A 16,634-nucleotide genomic window follows, 5' to 3' on the forward strand; every position below is an offset into this window, starting at 1 on the left:
CGGTCATCACGGGAGATTAAAAAAAAAAAAAAAAAAAATCAGCGTTAAACCAAATACGCCTCTCAAGAAAGGAAGATACTGCTTAGTAATTGTACTATCAGGTGGTAAAATTACGTAATCAGTTTGCTATTAATAGTTGTTGATTAATTTGATCGTAGTAAGTATCTGGATACTGTCTTAAAAGCTAAAGTTTCTTTTAATCTAGCGATCATCTGCAAATGGGTGTTGTTCGTTAGCAACCCATGATTTCTTTAGCAAAGATTTCGTGACATTTGTGTTATGGTATGTCTGTCAAACTTGTCTGTTGGTGAGACTTATAAGTTAGGTTAATTTTGGTTGACAACGTCTGGTAATGGACGTCTGAAATACTGTAAAGTAGGCTGTGAACGTAGCTAGCTAATGCCAGGGTTTATCTAAGTTGCTAGCTAGTTTTGGTGTTGTGGCTAACATTAACTCTGTCTCCTCTCTCCGCCGAAAAAGTGCTAGCAAAGACCAGCTATCCAGCAATTCAAAATCATCTTACAATCCCCGGAGCCTCTTAAACCCCAAATGGCAACTGGAGACTCAGTTTTGGACAGGTAAAGGTAGCCCAACCCAGCTAAGTTAATCTTTTTCTCGGCCTTCTGAATGTCTTAGCATAACTGTACAGACTCGTATCACAAAGTAAAACTTTAATGTACAGTTGTTGAACATATATTGTAGGAAGCATGGCATTAATCAGTTGCACGTAACTGATTTAAAAATGTGCAGAAATGAACAGATCTGAAACAATGTGTTAATCTGTCTGTTAAACAAAGTTCTGTTTAACAGTCAAATCCCCAAATATACCCTATCAGTCCAAAATCAAAGTAAAAAAATAAATTTAGCTGCCCATTGAAATTATCTCCAGTTACCTCACATTTTGCAATTATTAGCATGGCATTAGCAGCATGAATGCATGCCTTTATAGCAGCCAAAACTGGCCAGCAAAAAGTAATAGTAAAGTAATACCAAATGTGCCATCAAAACTGCGTGAAATACAGGGTCAAAGGGAAGAGGACACTAAATTCACTTATTATATTAATTTTATGTGATTAATTCAGTCATTTCTGGACACCGGCATTGTAAAACATATTTCTCCTGCCAATAAAACTCTGGGTGCTCCTCCCTAACCTACTTAACCTACCTGACTATTGGCCTCAACATGCTACAGTAGTGTGAGGGAATGAATTAAAAACTTCTGTGTCCAAATTATCATAATTTTAATGAGCTGCCTGGCTTTGTAGTCTTGATAACGTTAGTAATAATGATTTGTCAAAGCTGGGAATCTGTCTTGATTCAGTTCTCTTCCTTGTCTATTAGTCTTGAGGAGTGGGAAGATTCCTCAAACTCTGGCAGTGATTATGAGGCAACGATAAAAGTCACAAAGCGGAAAAAACAGGCAGTGCCTGGACCTAAGGTGAATTATCTTATTCTCTGTTCCAAAATAGTTCCTGCTTATTTAGATGCTACTCCCTTCAAATGATCACCAGCCAGGAATAATAATATTACGTAATGATTCTGTCAAAATTATGTTTTGTTTTTTTTTGTTTTTTGTTTTTTGTTGGGGTTTTTTTTGTTTTTTTTTTGTTATTGAAATAGGTGGTGGATTTTCGACTCAAGCTAACACCTCATCTTGCCACAGCTACCACTAATTCAGTTGACCGCCTCAATTCACTTTAAATCCCCTGCTGAGCTCTCTTTCCATCCCTCTTTCATCTCAAGCCACCCAAGAGACCCAGGCGTAAAGCTGCATTGAGGGTGGCGTCCAGACCCAGTAGTAGCCCCATCCCCACTCCTCTGGACCCCTCCCTGCAGCTGCAGCAGCAGCACTCCCGGGGGACATCCAGGCAGGTCTTTCCCAGTCCTGTGAGAAGAGTGAATGAGGGAAACCGGGGTATCAGTGCAGAGGATATCTATGATGCAGTCCGCTTTGGAAAGAGTGCCATGGTGGTGAGCAAAACCCTTAGCTGAAGAAAACGGGGAGGGAAGGGGGAATGGTTGGTAGAGATAAACACATGGAAGGAGGGAGGTGCTGAAGAGAGTATGTGTAATGAGAAGGAAAAGCAAGCATTTAAGATTTGATGGAGAGAGAGATAATCATGTGCTGTCAGTGGCTGACTGATGTGACCCTACAGAATTGCCTTTGATACGCAAAGAGGAAGGAATGTTCATATTCGGCAGTGTAGTCAATGATTGACAGCAAGTGTCCATCCCAACTATTGTTGGCCTGTGCCCAGTCTCTTCTGGGTAAAGACTACAAAGGAGGGACCATATAACAATAGATAGACAACAAAGTGTGGTAATCAGTAATAAAAAGAGTCTGTCACTACAGTATAGAGTAGCAACACAATGCAGGTGGTGATTCAGGGTGAAAGCCCACTCTCATAGAGCACATTCAGTAAATCTGGTAGACTGTAGTTCAAGAAATTTAATCTGTTTTACAAAGCTTTCTCAGAAGAGAACTTTCTCATTGGCTAAGTTTTACTCTTAGTTCTTTTACATTGCATTTACTGCATTTCCAGTTTACAATATTATTATGAACATAACAGATGCTCTGAATCAGTGTCTTTGTATGTATAATAGTGCTACAGTTGACAAAAATTATTATGCAAAAGAGTTGGTGAATAAAACTGGTGGGCCAAAAAATATAAAGGGAAGAAAAAGATGGGGAATACACACCCAAATGTCACAAAGTAAATTACAAAAGACCAATGGTAGGAAGAAAGGTTTAAGCTGAACTCATAATGTTATTCAAATGATGTATTATTGTCATATCCATCTGCTCTTTGATCTGAAAGCAGCATTCTCACTGGCTGTTGTCTCGCTGTCAATCTTAAGGCGGTGGTGGACGAATGGCTGGACAGCTACAAGCGAAGCCGAGAGGTGGGGCTGCTGGTGCTCATCAACTTCATTGTTCAGTCCTGCGGATGCAAAGGTCAGAGGTCAAGCGGGAGGTGGTGGGGGGGTGGGTCAAAGTTCACCAGATTATCTTTCCAATTTCAGCTCAGGCAATGATCAGCAGTCTACTATTGATCTCCCTGTATGCTACGCCGCAGTGGTGCTGTGTAAATCCTCTGTCTATTGACAACACAATATATCCATATTTTGTGAGGGTTGAATGAAAATGGAAAAAAAAAAACATAATTCAATTATTGGGTCAGATATAAGAACCAGCATTGTTGTTTTAGTACGTATTACCTATCCTCACTTTAATTCCTAATGTAACACTTTGTGTTAACCTTTCATTCTTTCGTCCAGGTGTGGTTAGTAGACAGATGTTTGACAGCATGCAGAATGCTGAGATCATCAGCAGACTAACTAAAGAGTTCAATGAGGTGAGGAAAGAAAAACACTAGTTTAGATATAGTTTATATTTGTTTGAATAAATCCTTAGAAAAAAAAGATTATTATCGATCCACAAGTTTGTATTTAGTTCATAGTTATTGTCATCCCTCCTCACTACGAATAATCCTCCTGGTATCAGTTGAGAAAGTCAAATGACCTCCATATCCCAGGAGATTATGGTCCAAAGGATGGAGTACACAGCGTGATGGAACATGCTAATTAAAATCTAATGCTGATAAATGGACACGTTAATGAGTTAATCACTTTGTTTTGTGATTAGCAGAGCAAACCACAGGCTTCTGCCTCAAATGTGCTACTTAGCACAGTGTTGGATGTTTCCTTCATTCCTTTTGTGTCCTGTCTTCCTCCAGGATTCAGTGAACTACCCTCTGTGCACTCCAGGACCCCAGCTGAAGCGTTTCAAAGCCGGACTGTCCGAGTTTGCTCAGGTTCTGCTACGCTCCTGTAGGAATAGCCTCATTTATGATGAATACCTCTTCCCCACCCTGCTGGCCCTGCTCACTGGCCTCTCTGACTCCCAGGTCCGAGCCTTCAGACACACCAGCACCCTGCTTGGTAAGCATATTGGTACGGTACAGGTGTATGAAATAGAAAAGCATACCGATTTCACAAGGGAGCTCTGATTATAGTATTGGGGTGACACGTTTTAGTTGTCACTTTTGTTTACTAATCACTGAAGTCACTTGCTTTAGTTTTTGATAAGGGTAAAACCTGCACTCCATGCCTGTGATGCCAGAGGTTTTTATCCTGCTTTTCTGGGTGGCAGAACAAATTGCTCCATTCAGCTGACATCTGTTTTAGTTGCTAGACAAGTTCTTTTTGTTTTTCCAGAATGTACTCCTCCTGTGGAGCTTGCTTTGTTTGATTCTCATTCTTTGGAGCCCCCTGCTTAACCATGTAATTTCCTCCTTTCTTTCAACCAAACCACAAAATAAAATACATCAGTTTATCCAAAATGTGATTAGTATTGTACATTACTGGCAATGATTTACTCTTTATACTCTTTGGTCAAGGAGGTGCAATTAATGTAACTGTTGGACATCAAACTGTTGAGGATTTCTATGGCACATTGTAGATAAACTACTGTGTAAATGTGGACTGTGACTGTACTTATTGGGGGCAACATACTTTTACATAAAAACTGTTTTTCTTTTTTTTCTTTTTTTTTTTTTTAATGATTTGTTTAGTGTTGTTTTTTTTCCCAACAGAGCAGAAATAGTCCGTCCCCCATTGACCTTGTCAACCTCTATTTTTTTTTTTTTTTTTTTTTTTTAATGTATTTAGCCATGAAGCTGATGACTGGGCTGGTGGAAGTAGTTGTGACAGTGTCTGTTCAGCTGCAAACCACCCAGCGGCGTTATGACACGGAGAACGGCAAGAGAGAGCATGACAGAGCCTCTGACAGACTGGAGGAGCTGCAGGCCACCATCAGTGAGGTGACACATATACACACAAACACTGGCATGAGTGCAGACAGTCACTTTTACATGAACATGCAGGTCAGGACCTTAAAGCAGTGAAGTGACATTGGCCCTATGAGGAAACCTTTGGGAGGTTTGTTTTGTTTGTTTTCATGAGAAAGGTTACAATGGACTTGTTAACAGTGATCAAACTGAAATATACATATTAAAGAGATTTTTTTTTTGCATGTAACCCTTTTTAACAGGTTCTAGTAGGTCCTTGGCAACAATACACATTTTCCCTGCTTGTTGGACACAGGTTGTTATTGGCTGTAGGGTTTGGAATTGTCACTTTTTTACCACCCAAATAGATTTTTGATAAGTTAAAAAAAAAAATGTTTAATTTGCTTACTTGGGTGATAGTAGAGAAGGTAGCAAGGATTCAGCCCGAATGATTGATGTGCTTGCAATAACTTCTCACCTCGTCTTCATGTATTGTAAAACACAGAAATTCTGAGCAATAGAGATAGGTACCTTTTATATCAGGGACAACAGGTAGTGCATACTTTAATTGTTGTTATTAAGATTGATAAGTCAGCATTAGGAGTAATACAAAGGATAAGTTTGTCTGATATTTTTGTGTCAACAATTAAGTAATCTGTGACAATAACGATATTATCTCACTATGGACTGATGTCGGTATGGTGAAATTAACTCCTTAGTCACAATAAAATCTGGACAAACTAGTATATGAGGAACATTTTTGGAAGTGATGATTGGTCTTCAAAGCAATAAAAGATGATCGCCCAAGCTGAACCACAGACTGTACATACTGCAAAAGGGGTTAAACACATGGACAGGAGCCCACTTGACTAGGCTACTGATTTATTCACAGTCTGTATGCATTGTGTCCGTATTCATTTGTTTCATATGTATGTGCTCTAGCTGCAAGAGAAAAGAGAGGAGCTGTCCTCCATGATGAACGCTACCTTCCGTGGTGTGTTTGTGCACCGTTACCGGGACCGGCTACCAGAGATCCGGGTGGCATGTATTGAGGAGTTGGGCATGTGGCTGAAAACGGACCCTGAAGACTTCCTGAATGATGGATGCCTCAAATACCTGGGTTGGACCCTGCATGATAAGGTTGAACACACAGGACTAGACAATAGAAAATACGTTACCAAGTAAAGTGTTACTGTAAGGTCAGTCATTTATTTCGTGGTTCCGCCCATGACTGGCAACAAAATCTATCACAGAGGTAGCACCTGTCTGTCTGTAGCTCCCTCCAGGTCAGCAGCGAAAATAACAGTGACAAGGACTACAGTGCATAGGGAAGAGGGTAGTCCACATTGAGCCACTTTTTATTTTATTTTTATTCATTATAGGCTTTGACAGCCACTCATACCAGAAACAGTTGCAGAATATCTGCACCCAGACACATTAAATCACATACACACACTTGCACAAAGAGAAATGTTCACTATAAACAGACTTGGGAATTGTATGTCTGCAGGTTAGAGAAAGTGTGTTACTGTACTGTCTTCTTTCCCTTAGCAAAGTCCAGTGCGTCTGCGGTGTGTGCGTGCCCTGCAGGGTCTGTACCAGGAGAAGGAATTCATTGGTCGCCTGGAGCTTTTCACCAATAGATTTAAAGTGAGGGATCCCTCTGGATTGGACTCACACCTCATTTAATTCCTCTTTTCTCCCTCCTTTCCCCCCTGTCTGTCTGCCTCAGCATCTCTCTTTAATCTATTGTTTCAACTTATTGTATTGTATCTATTTTGTTGCCTGCCTATGCCTCTCTTCCCAGTGTTTTGTGCCACCTCCCCTTAGTTCCCTTTTTTTTTTTTTTTCCACCATTCCAGTTTGTTGTTATGGTCTCTTCCTTTGTCTGGGCGTGTGTCTGGGCATGTTAATTACTGCCAGTTACTGATGGTTAATAAGCTCTTCTCAAACACATAAAAATCCTCCTAAACCACATGTGCTGCAGCAGATAAATGGTTTTCCTGCCATGGCTTTGTGCCTAATCAGTGGGTTTGTGTGCATGCATGTATGTCTGTGGGTGTGGGTACACACATGCATGTCTGTGCATGTACTATATAAGCCTATTTGGCTGCTTGCATGATTATGCATTTGTCTGTGTGTGCGCCACTGCGGATCTGTGTGTGTGTGTGTGTGTGTGTGTGTGTGTGTGTGTGTGTGTGTGTGTGTGTTTAGGAGAGGATGCTCAGCATGGTGTTGGACAAGGACCCAGACGTGGCCGTGGAAGTGGTCAATCTGTTGCTGCTGATCCAACAGTGAGGGGTTTCTCTATCTCTGGTGGTTTCTCAGTGCCACTATCTGCAACACACAGTGCAGGCATTTCATTTTTGTAGTTCAAAACATACCAAATGTAGTAAATTTTACTGGTACAAATTAAAGTGCGTTTTCCTTTTTTTTGCATTGATAATTTTGCCTCAAATACCTGGGGTGGACCCCTTTTTTTTTTTTTACAGAAAATATGTATTCAGCTGCAGTTTAGAGCACTAGTTATAATGCTACACAGTTCTTCTACTGTATTCACTTAGTGTTTGGTCTTTTGCACCATATTAGTTCATATGGGCAGTGTTGTTTTAAAGGTCTGAGGCTTTTGCATCAAATCCCTGAATGACAAACCCTACAAGACACCTGAGTAAAACATTTCTTATCTGGAAAAGTGATGTTCACTCAACCAAACAAAAATTCACCTGACATGTAAAGTGAAAATAACCTAACACTGCAAATATATCCTGGCTGTCCACAAGTGATTCCAAGTCCAGCTTCTCAACAATAGAGGTGAAATGTGAGGATGCTCTTCGTCATGACCGCGCTTGACTGACAACATGAGTCGTGATCTCTTATGAACGACTGGCTCAAGTCAAATGTAAATTAGATGTTTTCAAGATTAATTAACAAGAGAGATGACAAAGTGGTGATGAGATTCAAGAATTCAACTGCTGGTTATTAAAGGGCTGTTTAACTATATGAAAAAATATTCATATCGTTTAATCCTATACTGCAAGAGAGCAAGAAAACGTCAGTTAAATATCAATACAAATCACTTAACAAGAATAAGTATGGTGCTTGATGACAACAGGTTTTTCACCTTGTGTTTTTGATGTAACATTAACTTTCTTGACTTGTATCTTTTTGTATGGGTTCACAATGCAGGAGGACAGAGGAAGGCCTGAGAGAAGAGGAGTGTGGCCACATCTATCCCCTGGTTTACGCTTCACACCGAGGCCTGGCGTCTGCAGCCGGCGCCTTCCTCTACAACAAGTATACTTCCTTCCTTCCTTTACTCACAGTTTTTAGACTAATGTGCAGAGTAGTAATATTTGTCTCAGGTTGTTAAGATGAAGCTTTGTATGTGAAACTCATTCTGTATTTGACAAACACTTTTCCGTTGCTGTTAGTCTTTTTATTTATGCAGTACATCATAATACCCTTTAAGCTCTTTTCTTTATAATGGAGCATTTTATGGCCAAGTGCATGTGGAATCAGACTGATCAGTGATCAGCTAACTTAATCTATCTCATTATCTGTAATTACTAATTTCTTTATTTTTGGTTAATATAATGAGATCATTATTTTTTATGTCTGTGCGTCAGGCTGAAAAGTGTCATTTCCCATGACAACCAGGAGGATGAAAAAAGTGACAATGCAACTTTCTTTCAAATCCTCATCTCCTTCTACATCCAGAGTGAGGTAGCCTCTCTTTTGTTTCTCTCCCTGTCTCCCCCTGTTTGAAATTAGAATCATTTGACAATGTGTATGTAGATAATTTGCTTTAGTCCTTTAGTTAAGTCTTTTTTTCTGTATTTTTCCTGAAACTAAAATTGAATAATGTTATAATATGTACAGATGTCAGATATTTTTTTAGTGCACATTTTCAATGGCAATGTGCTTTGAAGGGACAGTGAGTGATTGACAAACAAAGCTAGATCAAAGGGATGCAAAGTAAAGTCCTGCTAATGTTTCCTACAGGAAATTTGCTCATTTGCCTTTGTTTTCATGATGAAAAGTTGGCTAACAATGACGATATATATACTCTTCAAATCATGTTTTACTTTGAGTTGGCTATGAAAAGCTACAGTGGACAAAAGGCTTAGGACATGTTATTTTTACAGCGGAAACGATGAAAATCCATTCAAAAGCCCAAGTAATGGTGATTTTTTTTTTTTTTTTTTTTTTTTCCGTCCATGATCAAATCAGTAGCCAGTTGATGGAAATTACATCTTATTTATTTTATTTATTTACATACTTACTTACTTACTTTTAAAATACCAAACATTTGTATAGAGTGTCAGCTGTATTCCATGCTGGTCATTGTAGTTTAGTAACACACTGGTAATATACACCTGAAGTAAATCTAAAACAACTCATTCCCTCTTAACAGTTTCATGAGCACGGGGCATACCTGGTGGACAGTCTGTGGGGTGTGGCAGGATCTGAGCTGAGGGACTGGGAGACTATGACAGCATTCTTGCTACAGGAGGCTGGTGAGAGGAATGAAATGAGACTGTTATACCCTCCCAGCTTAACATAAGGGATAAATCTCATGTTTTATCACAGTGTTAGTAAAAACATCGAGTCTGCTCCTGCTCCTTCTCTGTTCCTGCTTTGTGTTGTCTCAACTTTCACCCACTCAGTTCTACTGCAGTCTCTGCCTCTCTGTTGTCAGGTCTGATGTATGAGGAGGAGGGGGCTCTCATTGAGCTGATGATGTGTGCCCTCAGACAGGCGGCACACGCAACCCCACCTGTCGGGAGAACTCACAGCAAGAAGGTGGTGACACACACAGACGCACAGTTGCATGAATAATTCTCTGTAGTTTTATGTTTTTGGAACAGTGGAGCTTGGGGTTGAGAGAAATGTCATTCTTTGCTTTTGCCTGTCATACTTATCATACACATACTTTGTGATACTAAAAAGGAATAAATGAGACATGCCACATCAGTCTGGATCATATGTGTGAATATGTGTTTTTGTGAGTAAATCTTGATTACCTCAGTCTCAGGCTGGATCCCCATTATAAGATACTGTATATAGTTTATTACAGTCATTGACAAGTGCTGGGCACGAACCTGACCTTTTTCTTTAAAGATAAAACATTGCATGTTGTTTGAAAGAACATTACTTTGTTAAAGTGAATGTATGAATTTCACTTCTGGTCATTTACATTACAAATCTCTCATTCAATTATTCAGACACATTAACCAACCTCAAACCAAGTATTCCAATACATACTGTATGTATGCCAGCATCTAGTAGCACAGCATATTGACCTTGTTCAAATTTGAACAGTACACACATACTGTAGTTCCTGGAAAATATCCAGCCACATAATTCAGAGGAATACATATACACAGCTGCACATAAATACATAAACAAATATTTCATATTTTCCTGAGCAGTGACGGTAATTTTCTTGTCTGTGGTCATGTAACTTACACATGGGAAGCATAGTGTACACACTTACAATATCTGATGCCTTACATGTGCACGTAAATGTCTTAACTGCTTGCCTGTTACTGTTCACTGAATGTAAATGTGTGATTAGAGCTTGAGTATGAAAGATAAGAAGATCCAGGAACAAGACAGAAGACGTATTACCACACACTTCATCCCTTTACTGCCACAGCTACTGACCAAGGTACACAGCCACAGAGTTCACTTAACATACTTGATATTACAAGTTGTTTAATCCAGTACATTAGACACAAAGGGTTAAAAGTGCTCAGCAGTTAAGAGTATTTGAACGGTTTTACCACCATAGTTTCTACACGGAAGGGTCATGCTGTATTAATGTCATTATATATTGCGACCTTGTATTACAGTATGAATAAGGATGTCATCAGACATGACTATGTCGTGTATCTACATACATTTTTGTTTTGTGTTTTTAAATACTGAGCTTCTGGTCTTTCTCCTCCTGCCCTCACTGACCTGTAGTACTCGGCAGATGCAGGGAAGGTGCGCCTCCTTCTCAAAGCTCCCCTCTACTTCAACCTGGAGATGTACAGCAGCGCTCAGTGGCTGGAGAAGGTAGGAGGACTGGAAACGTGGAGGAGCAATAGAATTTCCCTGAATAGATGATTGAAATTTCTTCTGAACAATTACCCCCCTTTTTCATATTGTGCTCCCATACACACTTAATATGCTTTTTTTTTCCTAAAGTATATTGTTGGAGATGGTAGTCTGATACGTCACGGGGAAGGAATGAGAATAAAATGGGAAAAATAGAAGGGACTGGGCCACTGGCACTAAGAGACATTTTCTTTTATGATTTCTGTCCTATTTAGGTTTTCAAAGTTAGTCTTGTCTGATGACTTAGTGTTTTCATATTAGTAACACAGGGGAATACAATACATGAGAAATGGTTAGTAAACCAAATATTTGTGGAAATAAACGGAACAAAAATGAAAGCCTGACAGGTCAGAGAGAACAAAGCTGAACAAAAACTAACTTGCTGGTCAGGGACCATGGGAGGTTTGAGTTAATGAGGTCAGCGGTGGCAGGTTGCCTCAGCCAGCTGAAGCTGAACTGGTGGTGATGGGGTGGGCACATAATGGACAACCAGGAGGGGTGTAGATAAGATAAAGTAGCTAGGCACTTTATTCTGTTGTAAAGGGAAAGTCATCATCACAATAGACTTTTTGTCACAATATAAGAGAGCTAGTGGTGTTTAAGTGCTCAGTGAGTATGCATTACAGCAGTGAAGTGGGGCAACAGTGAAAATACATTGCGTGTCCAAATTCAATGTAACACAAAGAGTGTACTCCCACATAGACTCATCCACTGGCCTCACCTAATTTTACAAATATGAGGAGCCCAGCTCTTAAGGTACTCTGTCCTTAGCATTTAATTAAAATACTCTAATTATCCTAAGCTTCAATTATCATTATCACTTACTGAGGCAGTCATCACAATGAATGCTGGCTGCCTCTTGAGTGAGTGAGCAATCCAATAAACTAAATACAATTGTCCCAAGCAATACATGTTCTACGTCTTTGTTTCTTCTTTTTCCTCCATCTTCCCTCTGTCACTCACCCCTCTTTGTTTCAGCATCTGGACCTGCTGCTGTCCCAGGTATGTGGCATTGTGGAGAAGCACACCGAGGTCACCGTGTTGGAGGCTTGCACCCACGTGGCCCACAGTCTTTGTTCTGACTCTTACACCTTCTCCTCCCGCGCACACCTGGCATTCAGCCAGCTGTTGGACGGCCTGACCGAATGCTTCGGCACATACTTAAGTGACCTGCTGCAGGTGGGTGGGTGTGTCAGCGACGTTTTCATACGGGCAAATATGGCATGTATTAAAATGCATGCACACATGCTCATATGGAGTTGGCAGCTGTAGAAGTAACAGTTCATGCATCTGTCCTGCATTAGTAATGTGACCTATTTATTTCTGGGATGTTGCTTGGTTAAATTTGTAACACAAAATTAGTGTCTCCGAACTTTAACATATCATAGATGTCAGTTGTCCATAAAACCATTAGGTAAGTAGTTTAACAATTCTTGTACATGCAAAGACTTGCACAACTACTGTATACAATGAAATTTTGAAAACACAGGATTGTGCTCTAGAACATCACAACAAGGCAAAAAAATAATAATAAAATTGCTCAAAGAAAATTATAATTCATTACTGTCCGGGTGTTTAGTAAAAGCTATTCTTTTTTCAATGAATGTGTTGGTTTTTATTCAGCCTGTTGTTTCTGTAGTAAAACAAACAAAAAAATATAAAGCATCTGTTGTCACATGTTGAGTGTGAGTTTGTGTGTTTTGTGTACCTAGGGCACTGCAGATGACAATGACATATACAGTGCAGCCACTGCCTTGAAGAGGATCGCTGCTTTGAGCGGGTAAGTGTGCATTCTTATAATACACATGGTAAATGTACAAAACATCCTGTATAATTTTTTTTGTAAAGACGTGGTGTCTTTTTGTTTTGTGTGTCCTTGTTGTCCAGTGCAAAAGACCCGACAGGCTGGAAGCTGTTTGACTCCTGCCTTGAACTGCTGAAGAGCAGGATGGAGTCCAGAGAGCTCGACAAGGAGGTCTGTGATGAACTCACTGATATTTGAGGGGGAGTGTTGCATTGCGATGATAGAGGCCAGAACCTCAGGTGGTTAAAACCCCAGAGAGATCTGAGATTCTTCTATGATAAACAAGAATGGAGGTGTTTATAAAAAAAATAAATAAATAAAAATCATCACAAAGCTGAAAATGGATTGTGGTGTCATGAAAATTGTATCAATTGACCACATCTTTTCAGTGGCTTAATTTTTTTTCATGCCACCTCTTAATTTTGCTCCACCTTGTACAACTGAAGGACAGAAAATTTGAGTTTAGGCTAAATAAGGCGTTTTACCAATTTTATTCCAACGAAGATCTGACATTTGCTTCTTATGATAAAGAGGACATGTCACCTAGGCATTTTAAATTACTTTATTAAGTTTTATGTAGATAAGAATCAGCTTGGAAGAGTTAAGTGAAAATATCTTTTGCAGATTGTAACGAAATCTCTCCCAAAGCTGATATTTAATGTACCTCTGTATAATTTCAGCTCATGGTGTCGGCTCTGAAGTGTGCGGCGCTACACCTGATGTGGGCCAAAGTGAATGCTGTCAACTACAAGCCAGCTGAGGTGCTCATCTGACATCATAAAAGAGCATAAATGTTTTCTCTCCACTCGATGTTTTGAAATAGTTTGACCTTCTCACAGTCTTTCACACGCTAACTTGGCTCCCGGGAGTATCAACCTACCTACATGAGATAAGCCGGCCTACATGATTAATACTTTCATGGTCACATCACAGCCAACCCATGGTGGCCTTGCTGTGTGTTTGTAGAGCTTCTCATCCGTGTTGTTCAACAATTCACCGGCTCTACAGACAGCAGGCAATTAACACAACAATCTGTTTGTGTGCATATGAGCTCGTGATGACACTCAGATATTTATTTCCCGCTGGTTCACACTTTTTCTTACAGTTTCTCTTCATTTATCTGTTTTCTCTCACTCTATCGTTCATTGTAATCAGTCGTCACTCTTTCAATCCCTTGTTCTCTTTTTGAGATCATTTTCACTTTTTCTGCTGTTTTTCTCTCACTCTGTTTCACACACACTGAGCATGTCATTATTAGTCATTCAGCCATTTGTGTGCTTTCCTAAAGGGGGTTCAGAGAAAAAAACATAAAAATCTCTTCGTCATGTCTAGTTATTTTCATTCCTTGTCTGTTTTCTTGTTTTGCAGCATTGCTCAAATTGACGAGTTTCCCCTCCTGTGAAATTCTCATTTAAAGACGCATCACAATAACAGCAAACAAATGCTGGTGAATTTCATCTGTAGTTGATCATTTTGTCTATTTTGTCTACTAACTGCTTTGAAAGCAGGATGGCATATGTAGTTAGCGGGAAGACAGACATTTGACTAAAAATATCAGATTTCACCTTCAACACTCTAAGGCATACCTTGGCAAGTGTGTCATCAAGATTTAAGAATCCCTAATGGCACCAGGGGCGCTGCTCTTACACAAACTCCATACTTTGACCTGCCTGTGGAATAAACGAATAATTTTCTGTTAAATATCCATTGAACAGTGGTGGAGGTTGTATTTCATAGGGCTAGCTATTGTTGGTGTTCATAAGGAGCTAAATTTAAATCTATATTGCACGTGGGATGAAAGTAACGTGCCTTGCACCTCATTCCTTTCCTACACGCACGCAAAATTTACACATTAATAAGATGATGTATTTATCTACATCTGCTCTTTGTCCCTCTTGTCACCCTCTGTTGCAGGCCGAACTGAAGCGTCTGAAGAAGGAGGTGCGTGCGTTCTGCAGAGTCTGTGAGACGTGTCTGTCTCTGAACCAGACTGAGATCAGAGATCGGGTGAGAGCTTTGTGACAATGGTAACACTTTACTTTAAGCCCCCCTATTTAGCATTTGTAAGCAGTATACAAAAGCATATTTTAAGTGTTTATTAATCTGAAGTATTTGTCAGCAATTATAACTTCTTCTGTGAAGACAACTGTGTTTTACTATTTTTTCATTCATTATGTGTTCATATAGCAGCCTCTACCCACAGCAGCACATAAGTAATAGTTGCTGACAAATACAGTTTGTACGTAATGTATAGTAATAAACACTTAGATCTGCCTTCAACCACATTATAGTGTTATAAGCCATTTATATATTTATATACTGTTTATAAATGTTAAATAGGGGGGACTTAAAGTTTTACGTTACAATTAGCATTGCCCCATATGTGAACTAGGAGTGCAGCAATATTATTTTTGAACTGAGACCATAGGTGAATGAATTTTTAAATCTGTTAAAAAAGCATTTTATTTTTTTAGTATTTTTCCTTTTTTAGAGATGTTACCCTTTGAGACAAGTTGCTCCTCAGACAAACTATCATCGTCATCTTAATATTAGCGTTATAGATCTGAATTTTAATATAGAGAGACAATAAATTCCAAGGGTTTGTGGGTTTTTCCATCCACAGGCATTTGAGCTGCTGTGTGACTTGCTGCTGTTGTACAGTATTAGTTCGGTCCGCTCTGAACCCGCCCTCCAAGCACTGGTCCACCTTCCCTCTGATTCCCTACGCTCCGAGATGGCTGCTTTCCTTCTGGACTACATCTTCACTGACTCTGAAGATGCTGAGCTCAATGGTAGGACTGGGGGATACGGACCACAGTATTGACAATTGTTTTTTCATATTGATCAGTATTGATAGTTATCAATATCCTCAATGTTACTTTGACACCATATGAAAAAATAACACCCACTCCAAATGGTTGCATAAACTATGGTACTTTCCCGAAGCACCTTCAGTCAGTGTTGACAAAGTGACAACACTGTTACAATTGTCATCTGAATAATGTTCAGAAACGGATTTTTTTTTTTCTTTACGCATATGTAGTGTTTTGGAAATGCTTAATTTTAACACTGCCCAAGCTTTCCCAGAGGGCCCTACCCTCATTTATGCCTGCGGACATAGCTTTTGATGTCTTATTTTGAGAATCTTCTGCTGTAACTAATCTTTATTTCTGTATTTTACAATGTGCTGCAAATTCCCAAACACCAGTCTTTCATCACATTCTGATTTTGTTTTGTTTTATAGACATCTGAAAGCTTCTCCTCTGGCTCACCTGTCTCTATTTCTCAAGTTAACTATTGGTCTATCACTGCCCCATATTCTCTTTTCCTCTCCTTTCTCTTCCCATTCTTCAACCCTGGCTCTCTTCTAGTTGAGGGGGAGGAAGAGATGAAGATAACTCTTCTCCAGAAGAAGCGTAACCAGCTGGCCGGCTACTGTAAGCTGGTCATTTACGGAGTGCTGGACCTCACCGCCGCCACCGACGTCTTCAAGCACTACAGCAAGGTGGAGATGGGGATAGGGGCTTAAAGGGATAGTTTGTTTTTTTTTAACCTAGCATATTACACATACATAATGTATAATGTATATATACGCGTATTCATATTCATTGACTGGCTGTGTGTCACAGTTGTTTGCATATTTAAGCAAACTAGTTAAATTAGTTTAGAAATAGCTAAATTAATAGTTCAGTTAGACCGTCATTCTTTGGCGATATTAAATGGGTTAGGAAACAGTTTGTCAAACATAAAAAATTGGTAACAGAGATGATGTGTAAGAGAGTGGAGGAGGGTGAGAAAATCTGTTTTACAACCAGTTAGGTGCTAAGAATGAGTCAGAAGAACAGTGGTTAAAGGAAGCTCGGATGACAAGAACGAAGTGTATTTTTTTTTTTTTTTTTTCATTTTTAGACGTCTAGCCAGCCATGTTAATTAAA

General features: G+C 39.6%; 1 protein-coding gene across 3 annotated transcripts in view; it reads left to right on the forward strand.

Annotated features, from left to right (window-relative positions):
* LOC120785175 (cohesin subunit SA-1) overlaps positions 1 to 16,634 on the forward strand; it is a 21,858-nt gene continuing 5,224 nt past the window's right edge. Inside the window, exons 1-24 of one of the 3 annotated variants that reach the window (XM_040119629.1) lie at positions 1 to 101; positions 481 to 578; positions 1,342 to 1,438; positions 1,744 to 1,971; positions 2,860 to 2,956; positions 3,280 to 3,356; positions 3,738 to 3,942; positions 4,672 to 4,823; positions 5,733 to 5,930; positions 6,342 to 6,440; positions 7,005 to 7,084; positions 7,977 to 8,084; positions 8,417 to 8,513; positions 9,205 to 9,307; positions 9,490 to 9,593; positions 10,369 to 10,461; positions 10,761 to 10,853; positions 11,874 to 12,074; positions 12,608 to 12,675; positions 12,783 to 12,870; positions 13,380 to 13,460; positions 14,614 to 14,706; positions 15,323 to 15,491; positions 16,071 to 16,204. In XM_040119629.1, coding sequence (XP_039975563.1) covers positions 550 to 578; positions 1,342 to 1,438; positions 1,744 to 1,971; positions 2,860 to 2,956; positions 3,280 to 3,356; positions 3,738 to 3,942; positions 4,672 to 4,823; positions 5,733 to 5,930; positions 6,342 to 6,440; positions 7,005 to 7,084; positions 7,977 to 8,084; positions 8,417 to 8,513; positions 9,205 to 9,307; positions 9,490 to 9,593; positions 10,369 to 10,461; positions 10,761 to 10,853; positions 11,874 to 12,074; positions 12,608 to 12,675; positions 12,783 to 12,870; positions 13,380 to 13,460; positions 14,614 to 14,706; positions 15,323 to 15,491; positions 16,071 to 16,204 — 2,694 coding nt within the window. In that variant the 5' untranslated portion in view covers positions 1 to 101; positions 481 to 549. The other 2 variants (XM_040119630.1, XM_040119631.1) reach the window with 2 other exon arrangements.

The sequence above is a fragment of the Xiphias gladius genome, chromosome 23, assembly GCF_016859285.1.
Source record: "Xiphias gladius isolate SHS-SW01 ecotype Sanya breed wild chromosome 23, ASM1685928v1, whole genome shotgun sequence".
NCBI lineage: Eukaryota > Metazoa > Chordata > Actinopteri > Istiophoriformes > Xiphiidae > Xiphias > Xiphias gladius.